At 40.0% G+C, this 22,097-nt stretch overlaps 1 protein-coding gene across 1 annotated transcript; it reads left to right on the top strand.

The window, feature by feature from the left end:
• The first annotated feature begins 7,677 nt into the window (after positions 1–7,677).
• klhl14 (kelch-like family member 14) lies at positions 7,678–21,988 on the top strand. The gene is made up of 9 exons (XM_040144439.1): positions 7,678–7,754; positions 8,360–9,260; positions 11,257–11,378; positions 15,872–15,961; positions 16,779–16,857; positions 17,424–17,614; positions 19,409–19,567; positions 20,245–20,402; positions 21,848–21,988. Exons 2-9 carry the CDS (start codon positions 8,383–8,385, stop codon positions 21,986–21,988), a joined length of 1,818 nt encoding a protein of 605 aa, XP_040000373.1. The 5' UTR covers positions 7,678–7,754; positions 8,360–8,382.
• The last annotated feature ends 109 nt before the right edge of the window (positions 21,989–22,097 follow it).

Genomic DNA, 22,097 nt, shown 5'->3' with positions numbered 1-22,097 from the left:
TAGCATTTCATCTCAAATTTGGAATCATTATTATTTAGTCAATTGGAATATGAATACAAAACTGAATTTTGGTAAAAAATTAGTCAACTATTAGAACTTTAACAGTTTCTTTTATCTGCAAAAAAGTGAATAAAGTTTTTCTTTTATAGCTTTGAACTTACATGTTCTGTATAATATTGCACAGTGACACAGACACACACACTAATGTGATACCTCTTATCGAATACTCACAAAACCATGATGCCACTAGATCTCTAAAAGCACCTTGAAGAGAAAAATGTTCAGTCCGTCTCATATTCCTTACCGACTATTTTGCAATATCTCAAAAGAAGGTGCCTCCCCAGCACATTTATCTACTCTCCTTGCATCTAATCAATCTCCTAAATAAATGAAAAAGAGCCACAACTAGATGTCATCACATTTATCTGCAGGCATACCTCAAAGTGGACACACCTAAATGCTGCTACTCTAAAGAGGGTGGACTGTGGAAATACAGATGGGGGCTACTTGACAGCTGCGATGTATTTTCTTTCATGTTAAACGCATTTTTCAGTATGATGAGGATGGAATATACAGCACAAGCCTTACTCTGTTGTATTCTGTGATACATCAAAGCTGGTTTGAAGATTTTTTTGTAGCTTTGTGTAAAGGCATATTTTGCAGGGGACTTGTTGGGAAAATCTGATTTACAGGCAGCATGATTCTCGGCTTCAGCCCGGCACAGCCATGCAGACGATGGGCCCGTTTCATTTGGATTCACTTCAGTGAGCACTTCTGATTGTTGATGTGAAGCCAAGTGAATCAGAGCAGCGTTCTGACTTCTCAAGCTACCAAAATTCCGTTTTGAGATCTTTTTAAAACCAGGAAAATGGCAGTGTCCACTCAAACTGTCCTATCTTTGTTCATGAGCAAGTGGAGAGTTGAGCTGATAGAGTCAAGTAAAGAATGTGAGTGGAGAGAGGTGCTACTGTGTCTAAAATTTCAATGAGGGAGATGCTGCCAAGTTTTGGAGCACACAGGAGGAAATAAGTCGTCTGTTAACATAGAGAGGAAAAGGCAGTTTCTGCATATGGTAACCGTTAATATCTCCTATCTCATGGAGATTTATTTTTTTAACTAAATAATTTAAACCTTGTCTGCTGTTTAAGCTCTACAGTAGGTTATTAGCGAGTGTGTTCCTTTAAAAAATTAGGTGACTACAGCATCTGTCATTCAGTCATACTGTAGGGCTTAACAATACACTGGAACTGTGTGTTATCCCAGGTGAGTCTTTTATGTGGAACTCCACAGAAAACATGCCAAACAAATTCATCAGTATAACAATACATGTTCCTTGTGTTTCCACACTCATCTGATTTCAAAGATATTTATCTTAACAGGATAATAATTTGTGAAAGTCTCTGACATTTGTGGCTAGCTAGCATGATAATAAATCCATGGCTTGGAACATTTTTTAGTTAATTAGAGTCAATCAATCCAAACTTTGCTCACTTACCGGTGTGAAACCAGAGTATAATGAGCAGAAATCAGCATGGTGATTGGAAAACACAAATTACAGCTGTTAAAGAGAAACTCATCCACTTTTCTTCTGTTGATGCCAATGCCTGCTGCGAGGATTTAAAATTAGCATGGCATTCCTTTAATGGATGTTGGAGGAATGTGCTCCACTATAATTAAAAAACCTGGTAATATCCTCACAGGCTAAAATAAGAAGGGTTAATATGATTACATGGCAACTCTTTAAAAGGACATATTGGTCAGTTGACTGTTAAACCAAAAAGGTGTCTGTATTTATTTACTTTAGTATTGTCATGGGACCAATGTTTGTTTCTGTTAAAAAACATAGACCTAAATCACCTGACACTGCTTACCTACAGTATATGCTACTTATATGATATATTAGTAATGTTGTATCCCTATTTATCTGCATTATGAGGAAATGAAGTAACACTACATAATGGTGTGTGACCATACCAGTGAGGTCGTCAGCACTGCTGCCTCAGTGAGATAATGTGGTATATTAATGAACTTCACTGATATGTATGGGACAGTCTTTGCTGTTAAAGCCTGCATATGTCTCTATGGTCAGGACTACATTCATATTATTCTTCACATATTCCATGCACCTTACAGTCATGGTGTAATGATGTGAGTAAAAACCTGGTGATGTTAACAGAACCCTACAACAGGACCTTTATCTGATCTAGGCTCCCAGACAGTAGTAGGATATGTAAGGGCTGCTGGTGGCCGCAATGTATATGACCTCACTGCGGGATGTAATTTCCTCTCAAGAGCTCTTGGAAAGGGAGAGCTTATGTTGTTGAGCTCATGTCGTCGGGGCTGGTAACAGCAGCTTGCCATTGTATTAATTATTGTCAGGGAATCCAAGGGGTGTAGATAATACAGAATGCACTGGTTGGTCCCATTTGTTTCACTTGTCAGTGGAGTGAATAATTGGGAGTGCTGACCATATTAGACACAGAGAATTTCTAAAAGATACGACTCAAACAGTTGCAACACAAAAGTATGGCCTGGAAATTAAAAAGCTTAATGTCTGAGAATTTCAAATCAGTATGGAATAATTTGCTGGCTTCCCATTGCCAAAGGAATTTACTGAAGTTTAACTCTGACAACATTAATTCTGATTCACAGTTTAGAATATAATGCTAAATTACAGGAACTACGTTTAGAGATTATACATAGTATCGCAAAAATACATTTATTTTGCTAAACATCAAACTTAAAACCACACTACATTTTCTTTTACAGATATGTGTCAGATATTTTGCACCCCAACTTCATTCTTTGAGGACTTTAGAACATTGATACAGTTTTAGTAGAAGGGGGTTGCTAATACAATGGGGCTCATCTTGCAATTCTCCCAAGGAATAACTATCAGTCCTGCTACAGCAGCTACAGCGTCCCTAGGTGACCGCGCCACTGAGCCCGTGCTCGCTCCATCGCACCCCACTCCACGCCTGCTGCCACCCTGAAGGTAGATGCATCACGCTGGGGAGACTGCGCAACAGCAGCCCCCTCTCCCTCCAGCCCCCAAACCTCCTCCATGGCACAGTGGCCTCCTGCAGCCCCTACACATCTCCTGGTCTCCAATACAGCAGCGGTCTGAACAGCCCAGACTCTCCCTCAGGTGAGTCTCGATACCACCTCCATGTCTCCTCCCACCTGAACTGCACAACCGGTATCCTTTTGTCATTTGAGAATGCCACACACACATACTGTACACACACACACACACACACACACACACACGCTAGCTCCTGTGCTCACTCTGGAGGGGACACCGCCTGTTCCTTTCTGCTCACCTCCCGGCAGCCGGCTGACTCTCTGAGCCGTGTCTGTGGTGGCTACGCCATGTGTGGGGAACTAGGGGTTTAGAACAGCAGGCCTCCCATACTCCCTGAATGGCAAATATAAGTTCTTCCAATTTATTACACAGTGGACATTTAATGAATCATCTCTGACTAAGTTTGATCTGAGATGACAAGCATACGCTAATCAGTCCTGATATCAAAATATATGTTAAAATTTTTATACATATATATAAATATATATATATATATATATATATATATATATAAAACCAAGTTGACAGGTGACTGCATCTGTTCATATTCCCAACTTCATCACAATAAACCAAAGCTGCCATTAGAAATTCTGCACTTTACCTCAACCTTTCACTTTCTCCTCACCTATATAAATTAAACCTGTGCTGCAAGTTAACTCATTTGTTCCTCTCATGTCGAAACTACTCTCAGGAGATAATAAACTGGTACAACCATTACTACAGACAGTTCCAGTAACAGTTTACTGGGACTCCGAAACAGGAAGTCCCAATCCACACCGCATGAAATACTGTATAGATACTGTTTCCATATGCAAAGACGTACAGTTAACTGGAATTGAGGAGGAGAGGCTTTAATTTAAATGTAGCTGCTGAAAGCTTTATAATTTAGTACTTACTATAACCAGCAGTTTGCCTTAATTTTGTTTCATCTAAAGTCTTATTTAAGAGGCTCCCTGCAGCATTTTCTGTTTTTCTCCCTTTTAATATTTTTAGCAGGAAAAGGCTCTAAATCACAACACTTTTACTAAAACACAAATTACAGCTTTCACTTTATAGGTTGCCTTACCACACCACACTTAGTTAACAAAATATTTTACAAACAAGATGATATCACCCTCACCATGATATTAATATGATATGTTCTCTGATCTGTAAACAGCTGGTTATCTTGCTTTTCCACGATAAGAGAAACTGCTGAGGATTTACGCTTGGTGAGCACATTTGGGCTGAATCTTTCACACGTCACAAATTGCAGATGGGAAGCAGTGATCTTGAACAGCCGATCACATTTCCGTGACCATCTGACACCTTCCATTTAGGAAAATAATACTTTCTATCTTAGCATACCCCTCTGCAGCAGCCAGCACAAGGAATTATGCCTGGTAGACTTTGCTATTCACAACTTTGGAGCTTCTCCTTTTGTTTCATTGCACTGATTAGATTAAATGTTCACTCTTTAATCGGTTATTCAAGCTCACAATAACGTCTGCAGTTTCTGTTGTTCAGTTTTATTTTTATATATCGTGAAATGCACAAAATTGCAGTGTTAAAAACGATGAGAAAATGTGCTATAATGTAAGCATTACACAGAAAGTTGTTTCGTAGCTGAGGGTGAAATAAGGAGCTTATTATACTACTGCACTGTATGGAGTAGACGGTCAGTGACTGGGATCTGTGTGTACTTTTTTTTTTTTTTTAGCAGTTATCTCCCTGACAACTCATATTAGCAGTGAACTACAGTATTTAAATCTCAAGTAACTGCTATTTACTCTAACATCTTCCCCCCTCGTGTTTCCAGAATATTAAGAGCAAAAAAGATGTAAAGACTTTTTACCCATAGAGGTAGATATGGTATCTGAGTAATATGACAGATAAATATGAGTCGGGTTAACTGGTACAGAGAGTTGTAAATCACTGTAGTGTGATTCTTTGTCTCAAAGGGTTTAATTAGTCTAGAAATTCTTCTCTTATCTGATGACCCCCCCCTCCACACACACACACACACACACACACACACACACACACCCCTCCCTATGCACACTGCAACAACTTACAACCATAAACGCCCTGCAATCTGAAGACCAGTGGCCTCAGGAGACTGAGTTGCTACAAAGAGCTGAAAGAGTTGGAAATGGTCATTTTATTGCGTTAGAATAGCTCGCTCGAGACTTGGGTAATGTAGTGCTAACTGGGAGCTAGTAACGATAACAGTGTGTGACTCCGAAGTCAAATAAAGTGAACTACTGTGATGTGCTGCAGTGACAAGTGCTTTGAAGATGAGGCAACACAATAATAATAATAAACAACAATACAAACTGCTCTCTTAGTGGTTTCAAACCACTAATTAATACTACACTTTTGTAGTTTTCCTTCAGTGATGATAATTACTCGAGATGCAGCGCACAATCTAATCTGTCATCTCAGACAGTTCATGTAGAATGAATATGTTCAGTATAACTACAAGTTGAGGATATGCAGGCTTGTCAAACACTCAAACCTCGAACAATATTTTGGTTCCATCTAATATAAATGCTACCTATATGTGGCCTGTTTTTGCTTCAACGGTAGTATGGTGTTGTTCTATTTCATAGTACATGAACAAACCCATTTATCCTTATCTGTCATTTCATAACTTGTGAGATATCTGTCACTTCTGGTCCCATGGGAGTCCTGCATGTAAGTTGTTGTTTTTTTTTTTTTTTACTCTAATTGAGCTCTTTATTTAATTGACAGTTTATTCTGTCGTAATAAGTCATATCCAACGGTGTTTGATTGGATTTGCAAGTATTTTATTTTAGTTGTTTCGAACCTTCAACCAATTCGGTGTCAACCTACTAATGATCAGGATTACGTTACCTGATTATTCATGCACAGGGTCATTGGAAGGATACAGTCTTTATTTAGATAAGGAGAGAAGATGTCCTTGTATCCAAGTTTTAAAATGTTAGTGTAAGACACCCAGACCTCAGAAAGGACCTGTACAGAGCTGAGGGGACTTTGTATACAGTGGTGTAAGTAAATAAAGCGATATGGTAGTAACTAGACTAGACTAATACAGGACTGAAACTACCAAGTGGCTCACAGCTTTTAGTTTACTGGTTGTTTGTGGTAGAGTGATTGATGTAATTCATAAGGTCAAGTGGTCATTCACATAAGACACACAAAGGATCTCCTTTTTCTTTCGTACCATGTCTTGTAAACTTAGGGAGGGTTTTGGAGCAGAAAGTGAGTAGGTATGTGGAATCTACGTATATAACCGGGACTTTCACAAACAAAACACTACTGTGCACTGATGGATGTTGTATTAGGTTTCCACCCTTTGTGTTTACAGGCTCGCAGCTAGGCCTCCAGGTTGTGAAACAATGAACTGATCAGACAAGATAACAGTACACGAAAACACTGTATGCTATGTTAGACTTTTTTTTTTTTTTTTGAATGTTGTTTCATAACTTTACATCACTTTGGTTTTGTGTTGTGTTTTATAGTGTATTTGGCCTGATGCTTTTTTCTCACATGGAAATGAAAAAAGGAGGTTTTATATGCTTCAATTCAACATTATAAACATAGTGAGGACATTATGGTGTATATAGTATTTCTAATACAGATGCAAAACTTGAGTTTGTGTAGAGCAACCTTCTTTTGAAGGACTAGCAGGAGCAGAATGAGATGAGGGGTTATTTTGGCGATGGAGATTAAGGCAGGGGCTTTTTGTCATTTGTGCGAGACAAGCCATTCATCCATCCAGTTCACAGCCAAAAAAAGGCTGGTCCCAGAAATTAGCAGTTTCAGCTCAGCAGCAAAGTCGTCGGGCTGTGAAGGCAGAGAGAAATTGACTAATTAGCAATGCGCACTAAAACTTGACGGTTCTCTCTATAACAGCGAGGGAAAGACTCGGTTTTTCTCCCCCTTTCTCTTTTCTTTCTTCCATAGATGTTTGAAATCGCAGTCATTTACGCTCGACAGTTTTTACAATAGCCTTGAGCCATAATTTTGCGAGTCTCTCCAGCATCCATACCCCTGCATGGTCTCTCTCCACCGGCCATGCACGACCGTTTCTCTCCCCAACCGTGGATTTCCTATTACTCTCGTTACGACTCACTGAGCCCCAGGCCCAAGGATAATGATGTGTTGTTTCTTGGTAGCATAATTTGTCACACGTATATTTCTTCTTCTTCTTCTCTTGCAGAAAGCACAGCTCCCTCTCACACACTCACACACTTCTTGTTAATTCAGAAGAACAAATGATCAACGTCAACAAATAACCTGAAATAGTGACTTTATGAGTTGGAATCAATGGTTATTCTGAGACACCACCGACCATAGACTTTGAGGGAAAGGACAATTCTTAAAAAGGAGAACAAAGGAACATTCAAGTGAGATTATTGGGAACCTGAAGCTTACTTTCCTTTTTTTTTTGGTCAAGAGCTGAAGTCAGGTAAGTTTGGCTCCTTCTCAGGCGAGCTGCTCACATCATTTAGTTGTGACAGGCGCTTTTCGTGAATCTGGCGACAACGTTGCAGCACGCTTGTGTCAAGTTTGCACACATTACGCACATAGAAATAGCTTCTCGCAGTGCCGAGGAAACATCGGAGATGCATATTACATTTAACTTTGCCGAAAGCTGCATTTTCAGGGAATATTTCTCGATACTCACGTCCGCGTAACTCGGGTAGACTAAAAGCGAAACGCACCCATACTGCTGCTGACGGCTCGGAGACAAACTAATTGCTTTTGTATGACTCCGTAAATGTGTAATGTCCTTCGTTGTGGGGGTGTGCAGCAAGATAGGAGAAGGGACAAGTGTTGGCTGAATGCTGCTGGTTATCGGTCCACCGTGGCGGGTGTCTCTCTTTTTCCTGATCCGACAACTTCAGCCGCGTTACCGAGGGGAAAGCGCCGCAGCATCTCCGTATCCTCGTTTTTTTTTTTTTTTTTGACAGCGCCCTTCAAACCTCAGCCTCCATTTAAATCATCTTGTTCTTGAGTTAAGCATGCATAAGAGTGGCACGCTGTGGGAACTACTGCGTTTTTGTTTGTTGCTTTATGACCAGAGCTCAAAGTTGAAGGCGACCGAAGCCGTATTGGATGTAGATTCTCGCCGGCTGGCATGGCATCGGGGTTATTCCTCGCTGGATGGACGGGCGATCTGTTCAATAACTTATTCCAGAAATCGTTTTCTATTGTAATAGTTGGCTGGTAGCATATACGAGGCTGCGTGTGCTGTGCAAATAAATGACCCGAGGTAAATGGCTTGATGGTTTATTTGTTGCCTAGGTGGCGTTCACAGTCAGGAAGTCATGTCCAGATCGGGTGATAGAACATCCACCTTTGACCCAACACACAGTGACACCCTGCTGCATGGGCTCAATCTCTTATGGAGGAAACAGCTTTTCTGTGATGTGACTCTCACTGCCCAGGGACAACAGTTCCATTGCCACAAAGCTGTGCTGGCATCCTGCTCCCAGTATTTCAGATCTCTCTTCTCCTCCCATAATGTAATCAACAATGAGGGGAGCAAAGGAGACCAGGGCAGCAGTGGGACACCCTCATCCTCTCCCGATGACAAGCTAGTGACCCCCAGTGCCAGGCCCATCAATAACCTGGTACTCCAGGGCTGCTCCTCGATTGGACTGCGATTAGTGCTGGAGTATCTCTACACTGCCAACGTGACTCTTTCCCTGGACACAGTGGAAGAGGTGCTGTCAGTCAGCAAGATCCTCAACATCCCCCAGATTACCAAACTCAGTGTGCAGTTCCTCAACGACCAGATCTCTGTGCAGAACTACAAGCAGATCTGCAAGATTGCTGCACTCCATGGACTGGATGAGACCAAGAAGCTGGCCAACAAGTACCTGGTGGAGGATGTGCTCTTGCTGAACTTTGAGGAGATGTGTGCCATGCTAGATGCACTGCCACCTCCGGTGGAGTCAGAGCTGGCTCTCTTCCAGATGTCAGTCCTCTGGCTGGAGCATGACCGGGAGACTCGTATGCACTATGCGCCAGACCTTATGAAGAGGCTGCGCTTCGCCCTTATACCTGCCCCAGAGCTGGTGGAGAGGGTGCAGTCTGTTGACTTCATGAGGAGTGACCCTGTGTGCCAGAAACTACTCCTGGATGCCATGAACTACCACCTGATGCCCTTCAGGCAGCACTGCAGGCAGACAATGGCCAGCAGGTGAGAAAACACAAACAGAAACATACAGTCACAAGTTCAAAACACACACGCGCGCACACACACACACACACACACACACACACACACGCACACACACACACACACATACTTACACAGATATGAGCTATTTGAGAGTGGGCGGAAGGTGATTAAATGCCTCCCACTTGTTAAATTTGAACAAACTGCCAACTCAAGTATTGCCCACTCACTCAAGTATTGGTCCCACTGCCTGTGAAAACTACACCATGTAGGTGGTCAGTTAGAGGTGTGAGGTTTGAGGCCCAGTTAATGAGGATTGTGGGGGTTTTCCTGTAGAGGAATGCCAGCTGTCAGGGGGGTTGATCTATTCTATGCTACACTGTATCCATAATTACAAGGTTACCTTATGCTTTAGTGAAGAAAAAACAACTCTTTTATTTCCTCACACATCTGTGTAATTGCTCTCTAATCAGTGTAGACAAGATGGAGCAAACTAGATAAAGGTTATGCATTTGAGTTGGGGGAACTCTCATGAATACAATTTGAAATGCTATAATTAAATCATTACTAGAATTACATGGTAATTACATAACGCTTCTGATGCAAATTCAATGATAGGCCATTACTGATGTCACAATGAACAAAAATATAATGTCAAAGGGAATTTAGTGCATTTGAGTGTGTATTATATTTGAGAAAATGTGGCATTCATTTTCATTAAGGGACGATCGGGCAATGATCTTTATTCAGGTTAGATGCATGCGTCTCACTCTCACAAAAACAGGCCAAGCAGCGTGGTTTACTCCCCTGTTTTTCCTGATCAGCACTTCAAGGGGCTGGTAAGTAGACAGGCGTTGTCAGTAAGTTGATTGATTGACGGTGCTGATGTCAGATTTCGTTTACAGAGCTGACTGTAGTTAGAGGATCAAAGATTCAAATATTTAAATCCATGTGTACATGTGTGAGCAGAGGAAAAAATAAAGCTGTGGCATTAGAGAATCACAACTTGAAAATCAAATTTTGCACAATATATAGTATCTATTCCTTCATTATCCCAATAACAAATCTATTCCCACATATGGACCTAAATGAGCAGGGAATCAGGAATCCTCATAATTAGTTTCACGTGCCACTGTTTCTCTCCTCTCAATTAATCACTATTATCTATGTCCAGGGGCTCATTTGCATATGAATAACCCCAAAACACTTCCGAGTGGGCCAGTAGCAGGGAGAATGTACCGAGACAATGGTGATTTACCCAAGCATAAAAAATATGAAAAATATGAAAAAGGGAAAGAAGGTGAACGTGTCTGAATATAAAGGCCAGCTACTCTTAATCCTTTTACTGCATATTGTGATTAATTGGTAGATTTGTGTTGAAATCCATTAGCGGCCAGATAATGGTCATTAATGTAGAGTAAAGTGCGCAGCTTTGAGGTTATATATCATATACAAACAGCAGGAAATATCTCAAAACTGGCTCAGGGATGTCACATGAATCACCACAGCCAATGAAATGGAGACATTGTATAGGCAGGTTTATGAACTCAATTGCGCTTTTAGCCTCCAGCATGGCACCCTGCAGGATCGTCCTCGCTTCACAGCTAATTGAAAAGATATCTTTAGAGTACAATTACCGTTCAATAACACATCAAAAGGATAAGTGTGCAGTTGAGCAGTTTTTTGTTAATTATAATAAACGTGGCCCCACATTGCATGATTAGTAGTTTCAACTTCAGGAGTTGTACTTGGACAAGGAGCAGTTATTCATTTAACCATGGATTTTTATTTTTATTTCATTCACAGATTCATTCATTCACACAGAGCATTTACAAAGTGAAAAATCAAAATACGCTGTTAATACTATCAACGTTATTATGTAAATAAAGGAATTAAAGGTGCCCAGTGGCAGGTGGTGCTTATTTTGCCTGTTGGACATTTTATTTCAAGGCTTAATACCTGTTTTGTTCTCTGTTTCCTAACACTTGTCCACACACCCACACTTTTGACATTACAGAATCCGTTCCAATAAGAGACTGCTGTTACTGGTGGGTGGTTTGCCTCCTGGACCTGATCGTCTCCCCAGCAATTTGGTCCAGTACTATGACGATGAGAAAAAGACATGGAAGATCCTCACAAGTGAGTAGCAAAGGCTTTGCTCCTTTTTTTTTTTTTTTTTTTTAACCTGGGGCATCTTGTGTTAGTGGCTTATATGATGAGAAATAGTTGTTCCTATGGATGACTTTCACACAGGTTAATTTCCACGGAAAATGAGGGGAAGGAGTTCCCTAAATCCTTCAGGTAATAATGTATCACTATCATTTTTAATATAAGTTTTTAATCAGAGCGTGACTTCACAGCACTGTGGAGCTTCATGCCCGGTTCCCCTTGTTTTTGCAGAAATATGCTGGCAGGATGCATGATGAAATTTACTTGAATCTAATGATCTATTGTGGCAGAGATAGAACAATAATGAATGACATCTTTCCTCCATAGCATTTAAATGTAGCTTGATTATTCGTCACATTGATCAATACATACGATTGAACCACCCCATACATACTAATACACAGAATGGATTTAACCCATTGACCCAGTGTCGCTATTGTTATCTGGTTTAATGCCAGCAGATAAGGTCAGGAAGACAGCAGATGTTTTGTTTATACAGCATACAAAAAGTCAAAACAGATAATGATATTAATTGACAAACAATAAATAATAACAGTTGTAAAACAAAATAAAGACATATGCCAAAATCTGTAGGGATTTATACCAGGATACAGTTTATGATATTGATTTCATGATATCATATTGAAAGCAAGTTGTCATAAGATCATAAAAGCTATTCTGTTGAAAAAAATGTAGTGTCTATAGAGAATATATCTAAAGCCTTTGTGAATTTACAAACACATCCCTATAGCACTCACCTCTGTACAGTGTGCCATGCTCTTTTTTCTCTCTGTCTTCCCTGACCTTTTGAGACTCACCACTATATTGTTGCCATATTGCAAAGGTCAAACAAGAGCTAATGGGAAACCATATTTGTCCTTTGCATCTTCATTGCCAGACATATCGAGTTTTTGTCCTTTTGTTTTGGTTGGAGCCATATCTCAGTAGCGTCTCTCCATCTGTACATATTAGCCATAGGTCTGTTTTCTGTCAGCTCAGCACTATGCAGTTTATATTCCCACTTTATGGCACAAGTTTTTAATTCTGGGACATTGTTTCTGTTGTTGTGTCTTAAATTCACCAACAGCTTTGGACATGGTTTCTTCTTGTGCTTGAATCAAACCGTTTCTTGGCAGTCGTCTGTTATTTTAGCCCCTGTTTGTCTTAAATCTTTAAGGGTGCATTTTACTAAAGGAGGCATGCATACACAACAGCCTGAAGCTCACTGGTGTTTATATTGTCATTTTCTCATTAAACTCACACTCCTGGGTATAAACTGCAGCAAGCAAAAGGTCAATAGGGATTTCCATCACTCAAAGCTAAAAAGTTAACACTCAAATGGTCCGTGGCCAAGTGGAAGGACAAAACTGCAAAATCATCCCCTTAACACATCAGTAACCATCTGATGTAGCCTCCACACAATGGATGTGGAATAGAAGATTATTAACATTCAATCATAACTTTTCAATGAGGCGAAACCTGAGAGGGACAGCCTTTGATTAAGACATTCATCAACACAATTTGGGAAGAATCTGATCCCTCTCATTGTGTCAGATGTATCTGCTGCTCGGTGATTCTAGTGTAAAGTTTGCCATCTAGTGTACCCACAGCAGCGTGGTAGAGCACAAGACAAAGGCAGGCACTGGCTCAGCCACGATGCCGGACTATTCTCCTCCTCTTCTTCTTTAAACTAACCTGATATTAAAATCTCACACTTGGAAACGGACCTCATCCACGCAGCATGGCCTAGAACAAAGGAATTCAGCTCAGTGGGATGCAATTGTAATAGTGTTATAGGCAAGTCAGAGCTCGAGCAGCAGTGGTGCATTAGCTGTGGAGTCATTCAACCGACCCTGACTGTGGCTCTATGCAGAGGTTTCTGACTCCCTCTAGTGAGCCCTGGAGCTCACTGTAGACTGGAGTGATGGCGTCCATCTCATGGAGGACGTGCTCATCCTGCTCTCCTAGGGCTGTTCACCCCTGGGGTTAGTGGGAGATTTAGAGGAGAGGGGACAAATATGCAGACCGATTTCGTGCTCCTTCTCGGGTGATAATTCGCACTAAAGTCTCACACGTTGTAGAGCGGGAAAAAATTTGATATGTTCTACTTTTTCTACTGCACAGGTCCAGCACAGTTGCATACAGCTTTTATGGCCGGGTACTTATCCCACTGTTCACCTGCATCTGTGGCACCTGTAGAGGCAGGGCAAAGGTCCCAAATCCTCCCACAGTACTCCTCATACTGTAGCCTTTGACATACTGTAAAGCAATAATCTTCTTTTCACATGGGTACGAGATGATTTTTAGTATGAGTACAAGTCACTAGACATCAAATAAAAAGCCGCCCATCCGTGTCCTATATACTGCTGACTGAATGATAATGTAAATAGCATGTAAGGGAATTTGGCTGTCATATGGCACTCGTCTTTGAGGTGCACTGGAGGCGAGCAACCTAATCCCCTTGTTCGAGATAAAGCTGTGTTTAGTGTATGTAGTATTAGTTCCTATCTGAGACTTCCCTCCCATAGAGAGGACCGGCACATGTCAGCCAGCCAGAGTGAGACTGCAGGGAGAGGCCAATAGGAAAGAAATGAGATTCAAGGCTGTCTAATTTTGCAGCAACTGTGATCCATCAGACGGTGGGGAGGTGACAGTGGAAATGACTGATGGAGACAGACAGGTGGGCTTTAACATTTCACTGATTTGTGCTCAAAAAGCACCGGGCCTGAGATTTATTGAGTGAACACGATCATGTTCATTATGACTGTCACCTAAGACCATTTCTCTACATCTCAATGGGGTCACTTCAGCAAAAGAAGATGGAGGAGAGGAGGGGAGCACGAAAACATACACAAAGGAAAATCCTCCATGAGGGGTCCTGCTGCCGCTGTGGGCCTGTAGCCGTTTATGCTAACCTGTGTTAAGATAATGAGCAGTATGATACACTAAAGAATACATTTATTGGATGTACTCGATTAATCGACGAATAGTTGCTGGCATATATTAAAGCTAGATGAAGAGAAAAGGAAAAGTGTTGCACTGTGAGATCAAGTCCTTAGAGTACTCACTGGCAGGTGAGTTGAGTCTCCAAAATAGAAAATGATTTACCTTATCAGATAGATAGATAGATAGATAGATAGATAGATAGATTGATTGATTGATTGATTGATTGATTGATTGATTGATAGAGTAGACCGATAACTCTGCCTCATACTTTCATTTGTTCCAGTTTAAGAGTCAACAGGCTTGATTCCCCACAAGAAATCACTCCCTTTAAATGAATGAATGGAAGGTTACAAAAAAGCAGTGAGGAGGGAAAATAAATCCTATAACGGTGACTCACACAGCGGATTGTGAAATAGATGGTTGGCTCCCTCAAGCACCCTGGCCTGTTGTTAAGAGTACATTGCAAATTAAATCAGTCTTGACATTAATATGTACTATGAGCACCCCCTGTCCAACAACAGGACACTCGGCATCACAAGTAATAAAATTAGTGACTGAACGAGAAACACTGTCTGTGCAAATATTGCTTATTAAATTGCAACATCTCTACCATCCAGACCAGTAGCCCTACATCAGGATCAGCGATTAGGTTCAATCAAGGGCCAGTTGTTTAAGCTTTGTTCAGTGTACTTTTACAGGCACAGATGAGAAGCTTAACTACTGTATATGTTTGATTGAGTATTATATGAATTGATTTAAGAATTTAATTAATTTATAAAATTGTTATTTTGAGGGCAGATGTAACTTTTCCCATTAGTATATACACTTAGTTCTCAGTTTATTAGGTACACCCAGCTAAAACTAGTGCAGTCTAATTCAACATTCCTGCAATAAACCCTCCCTTCATGAAGGTTATACTTTTCAGTTTGTATTGAAATTGATGTAGTTGTTGAATCTAAAACAGTGCTGTTGAACTGTATTGTATTATACAGAGAGGTGTTTATGTTACTTAGCCTGCCCCTATTTAAAAAAAAATCTGTCCTTATAACAAAATTACAATAACCATAATGAAGGTAGGATTAATTGCAGAACTGCTGTATTAGACTGCGTTACTTTTAGCTAGGTGTACCTAAGAAACTGGCAACTGAGTGTATTTGCGTTTGTGGAACACAGATCTGTAATGGTCAAGTAGGCTGAAGTCGAGGAATTAAAACCGTTTGAATTCATGGGATACTTTTTTTCAATTTAAGCCGAGTGTTATTTAGCTGGTAAGTTTAGTAGATTCATTTTGGGGCCAGGGTAAGGGCTAACCCTTTACACATGCCTCTCTTTATCTCATCTGTATATTAGAATATAAAAAGTTGTGTTTAATGGGATTTACAGTAGTTTGTATATTAACAAAGAGACAAATGTTCATGTTAGAGTATTTGGCCCTTCGGCTGCTATTTGCCCGCCATTGACCTGTACAGTTGTCAAGTTTCCGTGACTGAAACCTTTGATTTTTGTGTCTCCTCTAGTAATGCCTTACAACAGTGCCCATCACTGCGTGGTGGAGGTGGAGAACTTCCTGCTGCTGCTGGGCGGAGAGGACCAGTGGAACCCCAATGGTATAGTAACATCACAGAATGAATGACTTGCTTTTCAGTGACTTCACACGGCAAATTTGGCAGTGTTTACTTAATATAGAGAGCCAGCGTGTATGTGCTGTAAGTTCAAACCCATTTGAGTTAATATTGCACTTTCTGATAGTTCTACACAGTCATTCTATAGCCAGTTCAGCTCTGAGTGGACAAACAACACTTAAATTATTGGCACAGGAAAACAACAATTATTACCACTGAAATATTTGTGGTGAGGAAGTGTTGAGAGCGCTTTTCGTGAAATGGCGGTAACATACTTTTCACCGTAGGAAGAAACAAAGACTAGAAGTGATCCAAAAAATGAATGCTGTCCTTTTGTCCTTATTCAACCAAGGATCATAATAATACAGTAGCACGGTAGCAGTGCACTGCACATAGTGAAATCAGCAGTGTTTGTTTAGTACTGAGGGTTAAAAATTGACACAATAGCGACATACATCATCAGAGATCATTTAAGACTTTTTTGAACAAAACCAGATCAGTCTATGACGGGAAAAACAAGCCTTCAGTCAACAATTGTTAAGTCTAATTGCGGTGAAAAGTAGCACATAATAACACTTAAAATCAGCGTGTGTGGGAAGTGATTTTCAGATTATATGTTTATTTTTAAATGAAGTCTTGCAGAGTCACAGTTGTGCATTTTATTGGCATGTAACAAAGACTTGGGCAAAGACTTAGACAATTAGAAGTGAGCCCCGCCATATACATGCACTATAAAGAAACTTCTCCCACTAAGTCATGTGAGTGATCAGTTTCATTGATCTCGATTTATATCTGTTTGCAGGAAAGCACAGCACTAATTTTGTCAGCCGTTATGATCCCAGATTCAACAGTTGGATACAGTTGCCCCCTATGCAGGAGAGGTGAGCCTTTTTTGTATTTGAATTCATAATTGTTCATTCATACATTCATTTATACTGCTTTATATATGATCATTTTTATATTGATTGCAAATAAATCAGTGCTTTTGTTTAAATGTAGTCCCAAAGGGTAATAAACAGTAGGTATGTATATCTGATGATGTAGTAAGAGACAGAAAACCTTAGGGGGATTTGGCATTTGCTCATTTTGACATTTTTAGGTTTTTATATGAATACAGAACTATACAATGTTTTCTCTTACTACAAACTTATGGTATTTAAAATTATTTTACTTTTTATAAGTTCTAATAATAAATAAATAAAAAGTGTCTAATACAAAAGTAAGCACAACCATTGCCTTGGCATTAAAACAGGTGCTCACAGTTGGCAAGCATGTAACTACTATAGCCCTAAGCCACAGTTGACCAATCACAAATCCAAAGAGAGAGTCTTAGTTGTGATCTTTTTCCTGAATAATTTCCATCTCACACAGAAACTGTAGAAAATCCTACAATGACTCCTGTCATTGCTGGTTTAATGATGCTGTCTGGTTGACACTTCCTCCTCAGGAGAGCCAGTTTCTTCGCCTGCCGCCTGGATAAGCACCTGTACGTGATTGGTGGTAGGAACGAGACGGGCTACCTCTCCAGCGTGGAGTCCTACAACCTGGAGACTAATGAGTGGAACTACGTGTCGTCTCTGCCGCAGCCTCTGGCCGCCCATGCAGGAGCGGTACATAACGGCAAGATCTACATATCAGGTCAGGAGAGAAACCCGTCACTCAGCCACAATTATTGATGTGACCTGATGTGCAATTCACAGCCACTAAAAACAACAAATAAATACATCAATACATACAGATAAAAACCTCACCATATCATAACTAAATGGCACAAGATAACGATCAATATCAATCGCTCATCTTCATTATCACAGCTGGAAACTTTGCTGTCCAGTCAGATTGTTATACTTATATTCAACTGCAGTTCAGAGGGTAATTTTTTTCTTTTTATACCATTACACTTATTTGATAGGTGTATGTTCCTAGTTACTTTGCAGATTCAGATTTCATTTATGAAACGTGATCATTATTTGAATTTAAAATCCATTGTTTACGTGAAATATCCAATAGTATATGACTGTAGGTAGTTTAACTAGCCTTCACCATGACCCCTTCACAACACAGTAATTCACCCGCATTTATAAATAATTAACATAATATGAAATAACACTAACAAGAGTTATTCTGCTGCACAATGTGCATTTATGAAATTTATTGTGAATGTTGTTGATAATACTTTTGTGCTTTTACCTGAGAAAGATTTTGAATGAAGGACTTTTACTTGAAATTACTTATTTTTATATTGTGGTATTTCTACTTTTAGTTAAGTAAAGGGTCTGAATACTTCTTCCACCACTGCTACATAGACAGACACTAATTACACAAATCCAAAAGTTAATATAGCCAAAATATCACAAGCTGGGTTAAAACTAGGTGCAAAAACATCAAAGGTAGAATTATAATCTTGTGTTAAACAAATTTCAACAAATTTGCAACGGGAGCATGTGAACCCCACATCTTTTCATCCTCCAGGCACCATCAAGTTAATGTAACACTTTCAAACTCTCCTTTTGAAGGATAGGCAGGAAAATCCAGTGGCATTTTTCTTCTGAAAGAAGAAGTGTCTGAGCATGTCTATATCTGTGCTTTATTTATGTGGTGTGGATAGAGGTTTTTTTTACTGTCTTTACTGGGTGGGTGGGTGTTTGTACAATTTTAATGTAAAGCACATTCACTTCACTCGTATGGAAATGGCTCCCCTGTGATTTGATTTGATTGGGTGCCATGAAAGGCACACAAATACAAATGATAGAGACCACCTCTATGTATCATCACTGTAACATCTACACAGTACTTCTACTTTCTGAAATCTATAATGATATCTTTGATTTAGTCCCATTTAAATCAGTCATAGACTCATCACACCAACGCAGAAAGTCATCAAACAAAATCCTCCCCTTCCAAAAGCGATCACTGAATCATCAGTGGACTTTATGATGTGGCTGTTGTACTGTATGAAGCACCACGCCGGTGATTACCATTTAAAACTAAAAGAGGGGAACAAAGGCACCAACCTTGTGCTTGAATAGAGCTGGTTGGAGAAGGAGCACTTAACTATGACGCACTACGATCTGTTAGTTAAAAAAACAAAACAAAACAGTGTTTCCGGCAATACAAAGGTCAACTTTATAAAAGAGCCAACAAGCTTCTCTGTGAGCACATGTGGCTGTATATTATTAAAAGTATAGAAGGAAATCTATAATTATTATTCATACTGATCGTTTTTGATATATTTCAACATGGGAACCCTGGTAATTGTTAGGTTCAGTCATAAATCAGTACATTTTTTAATAAGAACTATCATTGATCAATGTACAAAGGCATGTCAGTTTGCCCTGCAGAGTACTATATTACATGAGCAGCCAGTGTGTCTACCTACAGAACGTATTTGACATAGTACTAAAGGCACAGCGCTGTGTTTACCTGTTGCAGGAGGAGTGCACAATGGAGAGTATGTGTCCTGGCTCTACTGCTATGACCCTATAATGGATGTGTGGGCTAGGAAACAGGATATGAACACAAAGCGTGCCATTCATGCCCTGGCTGGAATGAACGACCGCCTATATGCTATTGGTGGAAACCATTTGAAAGGTAAGTGCTTCAGATGAAATGGAAATGAACAGAAAAGGGGTCGAGTTTTTTTTTCCCCCCCAAAACTGTGTGAAAGAGATGCTGCCATTGTTATCAATTTTAATTTTAAACACATTGAGCTTACTTGTAAGGAAATATACTATATTGATAAAATTGCCCTCAGATTTTGGTAGATTTCAGGTAAATGGAAAAAGCGGAAGCTTGCAGATTTAACGATAAACAGGCTTCAAAGGCCGTAAGAGACAAGACGAAAGAAAACGTTTAGAGACTGATCCAGATGTTAGTTTTCCACTGTATTTAACTGAAAATAGTGGCTACCATGTTGCTGTCACTACCACGATTTTGATTTATATGTTGCTAAATCCTGCTTGGTGTACAGAAATACGTGACATTACATTTTTCCAGTAAATGCCGCCCACTTAAAAACCAGTTAGAAGAGCACGGAGAAAACAGCACACAGAAATAACCAAAACTCTTCTAATCTTGGCAGAAAATTTTCTGTTCAAGTATGAACCCATCCCACAGATTAAGAGGCTGATTGGAAAAAATTTGTTTACAGGGCCGTTAAAGTCAAACAACCAGCCTATTAGTGTCACCTGGACCTACAGTGACAGGACATATTAACTGGGATACACTAAATTAATTATTTTAAAACAGTTGTCTACCTCCTCTCACAGGTTTCTCCCATCTAGATGTGATGTTGGTTGAGTGTTACGACCCGAAAGCTGACCAGTGGAACATCCTGCAGACACCCATCCTGGAGGGTCGCAGCGGCCCGGGCTGTGCTGTTCTGGATGACAGCATCTTCCTTGTGGGGGGCTACAGCTGGAGCATGGTACTGTATAGTTTTTTTTGGATCAGATTATTTTAAAAACCCAAAAGCAATACTGATTGTGTATCCTGGTTTTGAGTCTTTTTGTGTTGCATTTACATGGAGCAAGAAACACCTTGTTATTCATATCCCTGTATGCACTGTAACAGCACTGACGTTTCTGACCATCTGTAGGCAGTTGTGTCTTCATTTCTCACCATCTTGGCCACTGTGTTTGTTACCAGCAAAGAATATTCAGACACCTGGATAAGGTGTTTACATGCCACAGTATTCTGGTTTCTATCGGAGTAGCACAGTAGCATATCCAGGTTTCTCAAAACTGGGGTAATGTCTTATCCAGATTTTCGAAAGTAGCATATGATGTTTGCGTGCACAACAGATAACCAAGGTACTCCAATAACCTGATTATTACTAGGATGGTAGTGCACGTGTAAACACACTGTACGAGTGAGGTTTCCATCCAGATGTAGTACAAATTTTAACTTAATTAAAAGAAAATGCAAATGAATCATCATTTCCATCCATCACCATTATGTGAATATTAGGAGTTGGTTCATCGAGATAAACAGCTGGTGGCACTAATTCTCTAGACTGGTGCCAATAAACTATTGCAGAAAAAGAGGGCGCAGTGTGATGGCGTGAATAAAAGAGCGTGAGTAAAACCCAAAACATGATTTAAATATGGCATTTATGTTTGTTTCATGTATTAGTTTGAGGAATGTTACATCCTCCTTATCGCTCCACACAGATCTGATGTGAATCTTCGGTGAACATTTAAGTCAAATGCTTCATGTACATCAAGATTTATTCGCTAAGTCTGTTTCCACTGTCACATTTTCGTTTTATCGTTACACCCACTTTTCCACCTCAGCCAATTATAAAAACTTTTTTGCGATTTATCTTAATTTCAACATTTCCTCTCCGATTTTTTTTTTTAATGTGCCTGTTAGAAATGTGCATCAAAACAGGTGATGGATACCAATCTAAGGTTTTAGAAAAAAACACTTTGTAGTTTCCTTAAACATGCTGGTACTGTAAATTTTAGCAATTATACCCTAACAGGAATAAATAGTGGATTTGTTGGGGACTGTTTTCAGCTATGGATGAATACACATTTTGCTTGATTATTTACTGTACAGCCGCAGAATGGTGTATGTGGAACTGCCTCGACATAAACTCCAGAGACATGTTCGTGGTAATGGACAGTGGAGCACTATGGCACAGAGCAATAAGACATATACTGGCAATACTTATTAGGATCAGTTAATTGGTTTTGGTCCTTTCATGGAATTTATTGACAAAATATGTAAAACTCGTAAGACTTTTCCTTTAACTTTGTCCCTGATGTTTGTGATCACATGCATTTGAGTTTTTCTGTCCGCCAGTTGGACATCCAATCAGCACTGAGAGAAATGAGGAGAATGACTTGATTTTCTTTTTTTCCTCAGGGGGCCTATAAGTCTTCTACCATCTGCTACAGCCCAGAGAAAGGAACGTGGACAGAGTTGGAGGGAGAGGTGGCAGAGCCTTTAGCGGGCCCGGCCTGTTCCACCGTCGTACTGCCCGCCTGCCTTCCTTTTAACAAATGACAACTAATCCAACCATCGGACGGCGAGGGCAAGAAGCTGCAGAGTGACTGGGGGGAGGACCATCAATAAGCAAAACAGTTGTCAACAATTTTGTGACAAACCCTCCGGT

This window comes from Xiphias gladius, chromosome 14 (assembly GCF_016859285.1).
Source record: "Xiphias gladius isolate SHS-SW01 ecotype Sanya breed wild chromosome 14, ASM1685928v1, whole genome shotgun sequence".
Classification (NCBI taxonomy): domain Eukaryota; kingdom Metazoa; phylum Chordata; class Actinopteri; order Istiophoriformes; family Xiphiidae; genus Xiphias; species Xiphias gladius.
The sequence above is the reverse complement of the archived record's forward strand: the minus strand, read 5'-3'. Positions and strand labels throughout refer to the sequence as shown.

Bases quoted from the DNA above. Each gene is read 5' to 3' on its own strand.
- klhl14 (XM_040144439.1), top strand. From the start codon at position 8,383: ATGTCCAGATCGGGTGATAGAACATCCACCTTTGACCCAACACACAGT. The intron at 9,261-11,256 runs GTGAGAAAACAC...TTGACATTACAG, and splicing joins AGGCAGACAATGGCCAGCAG to AATCCGTTCCAATAAGAGAC. The intron at 15,962-16,778 runs GTATAGTAACAT...ATCTGTTTGCAG, and splicing joins GGACCAGTGGAACCCCAATG to GAAAGCACAGCACTAATTTT.